The 9,975-nt window shown below is 41.1% G+C and overlaps 1 protein-coding gene across 5 annotated transcripts in view; it reads left to right on the forward strand.

The window, feature by feature from the left end:
• Positions 1-9,975, forward strand: part of TXNDC11 (thioredoxin domain containing 11) — a 181,165-nt gene that overhangs the window by 151,859 nt on the left and 19,331 nt on the right. For 4 of the 5 annotated variants that reach the window (XM_085891978.1, XM_085891975.1, XM_085891976.1 and 1 more), the window contains exon 12: positions 9,711-9,867. In XM_085891978.1, the coding sequence (XP_085748104.1) occupies positions 9,711-9,867 (157 nt within the window). Of the gene's footprint in view, positions 1-9,685; positions 9,868-9,975 lie in introns of all 5 variants that reach the window. The other variant, XR_015060896.1, reaches the window with a different exon arrangement.

Below are 9,975 nucleotides of genomic sequence, written 5' to 3' on the forward strand. Positions count from 1 at the left end.
ATCGATCAACTCGAAGGAATGCTTCAGAAAAAATATCATTTTAAAATGCCATTTATTATGGAGGATAATTATGGTGTGTTGCACATCGTGCAAAACAAAACATGACGAGTTGTGTTATGATGTTATCATGAAAACGTATCACTGATGTTAGCTGAGTTCGCATTGTTTATGACACCAGTTGCTAGGTGTCGGGATGAGGGACACCATATGTGCGACTATACCAAAATATTGTACATAAAAGACAAATGAGAAATATTAAATTACAAATAAATGAAAACGTTCTGATCATAAAACGATTTTGACTCGAGACTTTAATTGCCCACCTGTGAATAAAATTTGACATTGTTTGAGCCAGCCGTTTTCCCGTAAAGTTGTATTTTCGTAACCATTTTTAGTTTTAATGGAAAATTTGTAATTTTGGCCGATGACCATGACCCCCAAAACTTCGGACCCTACCGATCTTCACAAATATGCATTTTTCACTATAGGATTGTTAGGATTTTAAGTCACAAATAGAATAAGGTTCACTATAAGCTTAGTTTGAAGTAAATCAGATCATTTTGACGAAGTTATGAGCGAAAAACGATTTTGATCTTTTCGTGACCTTGACCTTTGATCCAATTGGACCCAAAAAGTTAATGGGGTCGTCCAAGGTTCATTGCCCACCTGTGGATTAAATTTGAGTGTTTGCTAAAGCCGTTTTGCCATAAAGTTGCTAACAGACAGACAAACAAACAGGCAAACAAACCGGATGATTACAATATCCTGCTCCCTCCCTCCGGGGGGGGGGGGGGGGAGGGGATAATAAACAAACAATCAAAAAAGAGCGAAGTCGATGGACATACATTCACAAATCACGCTTCCCACCTAAAGCAAAGTTGAAAGTTGGCAAAAAGTTCCACCAGGAATGGTCCAATATCAAATTGAGTTAATATGGAATTGACAAAGCCGAGAAGCGAACGTAGAATTCTTCTTACATTCGATGCTGCAATTTCCGGTTACTTCGGCCTGGATTCGGGATCAGCGATCAAATAATGTAAATCACGATCAAATCAAAAATTATTCTAATAATTATATCTAACAAAAAAAAAAAAATTATATTCTAACAAAAAAAATAATCAAAAATTATTTTTTGATGATGCGGGAGATATCTTTATTAAAATCAGTGGAGGAAATACACCATGTTTGATATTTGGGTCTTTCATGTCTCCGACGATGCCTTTATCTCCCGGGACGCATCATTCTCCATGACAAAAACCGGAAGCAAAAGGGTCATAGCCGACGACACGGATTCCAAATTGCCAAGGTATTGTGTTGTTGTTGTTTCCTATTCTCTCATGTGCACGCATTGAGTATGAAGCTCACTACATTTGCTAAAAAGAATCTTCTATTTTGATGCCGTGACTCTCAGTCCCAATGCCCTCTGACGTGAATCGGGAGTCAAATGCAAAAAAAGTTATGTATTTCATGCGTCCCCCCCAATGCTGATTTTTATCTCGAAAGTTTCATTTCAAATGTGCCTGCAAGTATTTTTTGATATTTGACCTTTTGACCCTGACCGTGGGGGCAGAGCCAAAATGATGCTTCTCTTGCACGTTTGTGCCACATAGTGATCAAAGCTACCACGTTTGGTGAATTTATGCCCAACCGTTTGAGATAACATTCCAGATGATGGAGACAGACAGATGGATCCATGGACGAGTGAGGTGAGATAGGGCAAAAAGGGAACAAGTGAGGGAATGAAGGAAGAGGAATGGGAGGAAACAGCCGTGGATGAGAATGAGGTCGACATGAGCATGGCCTGGACAAGAACGCACGCACTGAGAGCAAAAGCATTGAATGAGACAGTTTTCTGATGCAATTAACTTAACAAAAACAAAACACCGAAGACGATTACACAAAGGGTATCAACTTTAGAAGATGCTTTCTTGTCGCAGAAAATATGGTGTCTGCTCATGAAAGCTGCTGCAGCAGATCAGACTGAGGGGTTACTTTGGAATCATCCTCTCGATTCACACACACATTTACCAAGTGGAAGCAATGTTGGTTCGATACCCATGATAAATCTCATCAATGTTTGTTCATATTCTTGGAGCACAAGATGATTTTTAAGCACGAAAAAAGAAAAATAATCAAGTGTATTTTCGTGTTTTGCTTTTCTTCATTTAAACTCGAGTTAACGTTGCACAAATTATTTTTTGTATTGTTCTAAATATTAACTTTGTTGACAACAGAAATGGCCTGGGGGAGGGGATAACCAATATGTTCCAAGTTATAACTACCAAAGTAAACTGGCATGTTCTTTTTTAAAGCAGAACGTTCACCGAATTTGAAATCAGGCGTGCTGAAGAACAGATAATCTAATTTTGGGACGGCAAGAACAACTTGCTTTTAAATGCAACAGGTATTGTGCAAATTTGCGAAAATTGTTGTATTAAAGGAGATGTGTGGTTTTGTACCTATTAGCAGTGTATAGCCGTCGCTTCGCTGATGCATTTTAGCAAAAGACAGCATGTTACACTTCAAACAAACATTGTATGTCTATCTGTGTCTCATAAGATGTAAAATTCACTGAAACACTTGAAGAAATTATCTTTTATAATATGTAGGTGTTGTTACCCCATGAAGGTGAAGGGAAATACAGGGTTAAGCGATGGGTTCCTGTCCATCCACAAGTCAGTTTATGATCTCCGAACAACTTAATGTCAATTGAATGTTACACGGTATTTTGAACACTAATTGGAAGACAAGTTTGCAGTTTTACAGTACTTTGGCTCTGAATTTGTCCCAATCGCACATGCGCAGAATGAGAAAATTTTCTTACTGTTTACCTGAATGGCAGTCAAAAAATATATACAGTATATATTAAATATATTGAAAAATCATTCCAAGCAGGAAACATACAACAGGTACAAATAACTAATGTAAGATAGGGTGGTGTAATAGACCGAGGAAAACAGTGGTACATTCCAGAATGTAATTTATTTATATGATTTTTACGATCTGTATTTTTTTTTTTTACTTAAACATTGCAGAACAGAAATTACCTTATCACTTCCAAAACCATTCCGTTTCGCAGGACTTAGACATGTTGAATCGGGTGATGTATAAGACTACGTCAATCATGCTAAACTTCCGATTTTTTTTTTTTTAATGATCTTTAAAAATCATTGTTTTATTTAAATTGAAGTATGACCTTCAACATTGTGTGGGGTAATGTGTTCTATGAACTCTAGTCGTTTGTGTGCTCCTTCTGTGTCCATCATGCTCTCTTCTAAAGGGTTCTTGTTCTACTGTTAACTGCTCCATAGAAGCTTTCGGTCTTTCTTCTTCCATCCCAGAAAGATGGGCTTTTAAAAATTACCCCCGTGCGGGAGTGACGGTCATCTCTGCGAGAAAATATATAGCCTCCTGAAGGTAGGGCAGTTTTTGCAAACTTTGAAGTCACGTCACGCGAAAACGAAGGCGACTATCGAAAATCCGGCCTGACAAAATTTAGATATTGTCCCATAGATTTATATGCCACAATCAAATTCAAGATCGCTTGAGAAATGTGAGATATATATTTTGAAAATCGTCATTTTCGCATTTTTTTTGCCAACTTTGAAGTCACGTGACACGAAAACGAAAGCGAATATCGAAAATCCGGCCTGACCAAATTTAGATATTGTCCCATAGATTCATATGCCACAATCAAATTCAAGATCGCTTGAGAAATGCAGAGATGCCAACTTTTGGAAATCAGAATTAGGGAGGATTTTCAACCGACACCAAATAATGTGCGCGAAGCGCACATCTCGAGCGCGGAGCGCTCGACCCTTGCGGCGGGGTCCAGGGCCCGCCTTAGGGCCCTGGAAGCTCTGGGGTTCTAGACGCTCTCTAGTGCCCTCTGAGCCCTATTTTGGAGCATTTAACATGTTAAGAATTCCCACTTTTTGAACAAAAAAAGGGGAAAATTGTGCACTTTTTAATGTTACATGTATGTTAATATTAGTAAGTTAGGGGACAATCAAAGATTAACAAAAAGCACAAAAGAAGCAATATTTTTCTTACCTTACTGGCTGGTACTACTGCTGCTTGCTTTTTCCATGGCAGCTTTGCTGAGTGACAGCTGTGTGGCTCTTTTAGCCCTTCTGATTATGTCTTTGCTGTATTCTCTCTGGTAGCAAGGGGTGTTATGAGCTAGTTTTTCAATTAAGAGAGCTTCCAGGGTTTTGACACTCAAATTGGGACGAAATTCAGTATGATTCTTCCGTACAAGACTGAGTGCCCGCTCACATGATGCGTTCGAATGAGGAATGACCAAGATTCCCTTCATCACTTTGCTCAAATTAGGATACTTCTTGGCACCAGTGCAGGGATCTGTGAGCTGTGAAATCCGATGCCACTGCTCATCCACTCTCACTGTCTCAGTAGCAATTGTAGCTATGGAGGCGTCTGCCTGGTAGTGAGCGAATTCACTCTCAAGACTGTCTATGTCACTATCACCGCCACTGAACAGACAGGGGAATTTCTTGATGAAAAACTCCACACAGTCAAACCCCACTTCTTGGTGTAGCTTAACATCCAGCACCTGAGCATGCTTGGCTAATTCATCATCTAGCGGCCAGGTTTTGAAGATATAATTGCAGGCTTTCACATAATATGAGCGAACTGCACTGAAGAAACCTTGGATGTCTGACTCACTCAGAGTGAAGGTGGATTTCTTGAGACTCCTTTGTTCCCTTATATTCAGTTTGGCATCGTTCCCAATCATGAGGTCCTCATCATTCTTCTGATGATTTCTGTCAGAGAAGGGTACATTTACCAGAGCAACCGATGACACCGATGGTTTCAAAAACCGTACGAAGATATCTTTCAGAAGACCATTCAATTCTCCGTGCAGGAGATGAATACAGGGTTCGTCTCTTTGGAGCAGAAGATTCCCCTTCTCAAAAAGCTTGTTAGCATATCGAAGGAAGAAACAATAGAGTTTTGTTTGTGGAGACAAGAACATCCTGTTGACACGTTTTTCTCTAGATTCCTGCACAGTGTTTGAGGAAGATGCGCTTTTAGTTGTAGAACTCGTAGTACACTTAGCCGCAGGGCGATCACACTTGCGTTTACTGCCAGCAGAAGAGGTCAGACTCGTAGTACCAGATCCAATTTTACGTTTGAGGAGAGAGCTTGAGGTAGGTGCAGCCAAGGAAGAAGACCTCTGATTCGAAGGTTTTGCTGAGCTTCTATCAAGTGATTTGGCAAAAGCAGAACTTAACTTGGGTCCTTCTTTGCCTGTAGATGGGACTATCACAGTCTTTCTCGACTCTGAAGGGATCTGCTTTGTAGATGAACGTGATGAAGGGCCGGTGATGCTACCTGCTCTCAGCATTGGTTTTGGTGCTGTCCCTGCTGTCTTCTTCGCAGCAGATACTGCAGTGGTAGTGGTGAATGCTGCTCCACTAGTGCTTGATCCTGCAGTGCCAGTACTGGCAGTAGATACAGTGCCGTCCTTCTTGCTCGTTGTTAGAGTCTTGGCTACAGTTGGTTGCATTTTTCTTCGTACTTCTTCTTTGAAGAAGAGGCGAAGTGGCTCCCACTGTTCAATCAGCCTGTCTAGGCACTGACCAAGGGACAGCCACCTTGTTGCGACATGCTTCAGAATCTTGTGTGTCGGGGCATCACAGAGTTCTTGCAGTGCTTTCACTCCTTTGACGCGTTTACTACTTTTGTCCAAGTAGTAGTAAATATCGATGAGAAAGTCATCTAATTCAATGGGTAAGGCCTGAGCCGCCTTCTTGGCCGTATTGTGCATCATATGGCAAGGGCATCCCATGATGTAGCACTCTGGATTTTGTTTGTGGATATAAGCAGCGACTCCTTTGTGCTTGCCCACCATGACAGAGGCATTATCAGCACAAAAGGAAACACAATTTCCCCATGGAATTTTCCTGTCACTGAACTCATGATCAAGCAGTTTGAAAATGTTTTCTCCAGTGGAATCTTGTTTGCACGCAGGCAAACTTAGCAAACCTTGCTTCACAATCCCAGCACTGTTGTCATAGTACGAAATCAGGACAGGATATAGCTGGGCCTCACCACTGTCATTGCTACCGTCTGTAGCTAGGCTAAATGGAGCTAGTCTAGCAATATCGGCAATAGATGAAGCAGTAACATTTGACAACTCACCAATTACACTGGTCAACAACAAATTTGTTGTCTGCATTTTTTAAGCTGATTTAGGACGAATCTGATGCGCTGAATCCAAAACTCACATTAGTTTTGTTCAATCAGGTCAAGTTTTTGAGATATGGCCACATGTCGTTTTTTACATTTTTGTTCACATGTACGCATGTGTGGAGCATTTTAGAAGAAGTTGGTGGGGGTAAAATATCATGTCAAATAATTGTTTTAATTGGAAATAATTATTTTAATGACAAGAAGTATTCAGGTACGATAGTTCTAGGTGATTATGTCGAAAAGGGATCAGTTTGAAGTCATAAAACCTCAAAATCTTCCAAAAATTGGTGAGGCAAAGCATAAAGTTCGTGGATCAAAACTAAAGTTAATGGGGCAGATTTTGTAATAATGTGATACAAAAAAGTTGTATTTCTTGAAATAACGAACTCTGAAGAATGTACAATACCTACATGCGCCAATTTATGACATGCGCTTCTGCTCAAGCTTGGAGTGCCACAGTACGAACCCAAAGATTGGAGACTGTTCATTGACAGCAGCAAGCGATCACTGAAATGTGTTCTGCTACACAACGGCAACCAGTTTGCCTCTGTACCCATCGCTCACTCGACTACACTGAAGGAGAAGTATGAAGCGGTGAAGTACGTGCTGGAGAAAATTGGTTATGATCAGCATAAGTGGTTTATTTGTGTTGACCTGAAGATGGTGAACTATTTGTTGGGACAACAGTCTGGCTTCACCAAGTACCCATGTTTTCTGTGCATGTGGGATAGTAGGGACCGTGCTCAGCATTACACGAAGAAGGACTGGCCTGTGCGGGAGGAATTGGTGCCATGCAAAGAAAGGAACGTCATCAACGACCCTCTGGTGGACAGAGACAGAATACTCTTCCCACCGCTGCACATCAAGCTCGGCTTAATCAAGCAGTTCACCAAGGCTCTGGACAAAGATGGTGACTGCTTCACTTACTTGTGCCAGGCTTTTCCAGGATTGACCATGGAGAAGTTGAAAGTTGGCATCTTTGATGGTTCTCAGATCCGTCAGCTCATCAGAGATCCAGAGTTCAAAAACTCAATGAACGAAGTGGAACTGGAAGCGTGGAAGACATTTGTTTTGGTAGTGAAGAACTTTCTTGGCAACAATAAGGCCAGAAACTACGCAGAACTTGTCAACAACATGCTGACTGCTTTCAGAAACCTGGGCTGCAACATGAGCATCAAGATGCACTACCTATTTTCACATATGAACCGGTTTCCTGAGAACCTGGGTTCAATGAGTGACGAGCAGGGGGAGAGATTCCATCAGGACATGAAGGAGATGGAGACCAGGTATCAGGGTCGCTGGGACGCAGTCATGATGGCTGACTACTGTTGGAATCTGAAGAGAGACCTCCCTGCCGCTGAACATTCCAGGAGTTCGAAGAAACGGAAGTTCAAGCCCTGAAGTTTGAACAGTGGTGACGCAACATGCAATTTACTTGTACTTACCTTTATCAATGCCCACCATTCAGATGACAGTAATCGATGTTTCTATCATGTAATCAATAAATGTTGTTGGCAAAACATTTTTTTTTCTTAAAAACATGTTTAGGATGATATGTGTTGACAAAAATCAGCTGATAATGCCACAAAAATGTAATTGATTTTGTCACAAGATCTGATTTTTTCAAATCAACTTAGCACAAAAACCTGACCTGATGGAGAGAAACGGATGCCATTTCCTGATTCAGCAGTGCCAGAATACCCTAATTCACTTGTAGAAATCTAGACAACATTCAGAAAGTAAAAAATTGTTGACCAGTGTTCTTTTTTTCTTCTTTGTTCTTGTTTTTTTTTTTTTTTTTTTTTTTTTTTTTTGTTCTTGTTCTTGCACATCTTGCACATCTTGCACATCTTGCAAGTTTTTGTTCTTGCACATCCATACTTTGAAGCAACTTTTGAATCTGGAAACATCTTTTGAAATAGAGGTCCAGCATGATCTGAGACTGATATGGGCAAGTTATGTTCCACAATAAATCCACTAAAGAGAAGTTCCGCTCGGGTAACATCCTCTTCCTCGCTTGTCCCTTGTTTGGTGAAATAATTCAGAAGTGTACCGGTACTCGTGCTCGAAGATCTCTCCTTTGCAATGTCTGTGTGCCGTTTGCTTCCAACGTGCTTCCGAATATCATCGCGACCTCCGTGCTCAACTGAAATATCAACGCTGCATACTGTACAATACGCATGATGAATTCCTCTTTCAGACTTTCGAATACACGGGTATTGGAGACTGTATTCGGTCTTGTACTTCTGAGACCATTTCTTGGTCTTCGTAAGCTTCTTTTCTGCCATTTCGTAATCAACATCGAGGGCTTGAAGCATCGGTAACTTTGAAGTCGATGTTCCACAGCTGCAGCGCGACTCATAGAACTCTAGCGGCTTTTAAACACCGCACGGTGGTCGCGACCGCCGGGCTGGTACGGGGCCCAGCTGCATGCAGTGAGCGTATCGCATGCATATACACTGTGCATACATACCGCATGCACTGTATTGCACACATACCGCATGCACTAAATCTCAGTGCATGATCGCATAAGCGAGATCCAGACCCAATGTTTCGCTGCTCCTCATTTGAATTTGCAATTTTTTACGTACAATTTGGTAGCAGCGAACGTTATGGAGTTACCACATGCTATACGTAGCAGACGATGCTTTTCATTCAATTCTCATACTAGTACATTCTGATTTGTGAACAGTGCAAAAATATCAAAATTTCGGGAGGATAAGGATAGTGATCGTAAGGGCGGGAGTTTGGGTGAATTTTCGGAAGCCTCCCGATGAAATCGGGAGGGTTGGCATTGCTGCAAATGTAGGAGGAGATAGATTTTGAAAATCGTCATTTTCACATTTTTTGCGAGCTTCGAAGTCACGTGACATGAAAACGAAAGCGAATATCGAAAATCTGGCCTGATCAAAATTTAGATATTGTCCCATAGATTCATATGCCACAATCAAATTCAAGATCGCTTGAGAAATGGCGGAGGAGATAGAATTTGAAAATCGTCATTTTCGCAACTTCAAAGACCTCGTGACCTTGACCTTCGGTGACCTTGAAAGTCATACCATCGTGTACGTCTCATCGACCTCTATCAGGATCACTAATGTCCAGATCTCCCACTTCAACTTCATTGTAGACAGACTGATCGTCACCTCTCCTCTCAACACCAATGTTATTAGGTCATGCTCGAAGAGATGACCTAAAAAGGCATCGCTGTGATTAAAAAGTTTTATACCAAACCGATTATTAGCTTTCCAAAAGTACCATTTTTATTTTTGTACAACAGCACAAACCCTTTAGAAGGGAGCATGATGGGCACATACCCTTTCACAAGCACTTGCATGACTGCTACACAGAATAAGCAGATGCTTTTAGTAAGAGATACCATCTGAATATGAATTACCAATAAAAATGTGATATGGAGTTGATGGTTGATAGTGGTTTTTTTTTAATTGACATTCACCAATATGCACAGCATGACCTTGACGTGTGGCTGGCAGGAAACACCACAGTGTTCGGTATCCTGCTGATCTGCCTTTTTCACTTCCTCGCCTCATCGCATTCATCCTGGAACACTGCAGTGAATCAACCCACCAGTTGCTTATAGGTCACAACTGCCCCCCTCGCTGCCTTGAACAGGGCTGGAATTGGGCCAATGTAAGTCTGCTTTTAATCCACATTTGTTTAATTGAGGTGTGAGCTTGACCCACAGTCTGGCTTTGTGAAATGATGGTTAACAATTTTTTTGAAATATATTGTTTATAG

Source organism: Eptatretus burgeri, chromosome 8 (genome assembly GCF_056783735.1).
Source record: "Eptatretus burgeri isolate ZD-2024b chromosome 8, Ebu_testis_v1, whole genome shotgun sequence".
NCBI lineage: Eukaryota > Metazoa > Chordata > Myxini > Myxiniformes > Myxinidae > Eptatretus > Eptatretus burgeri.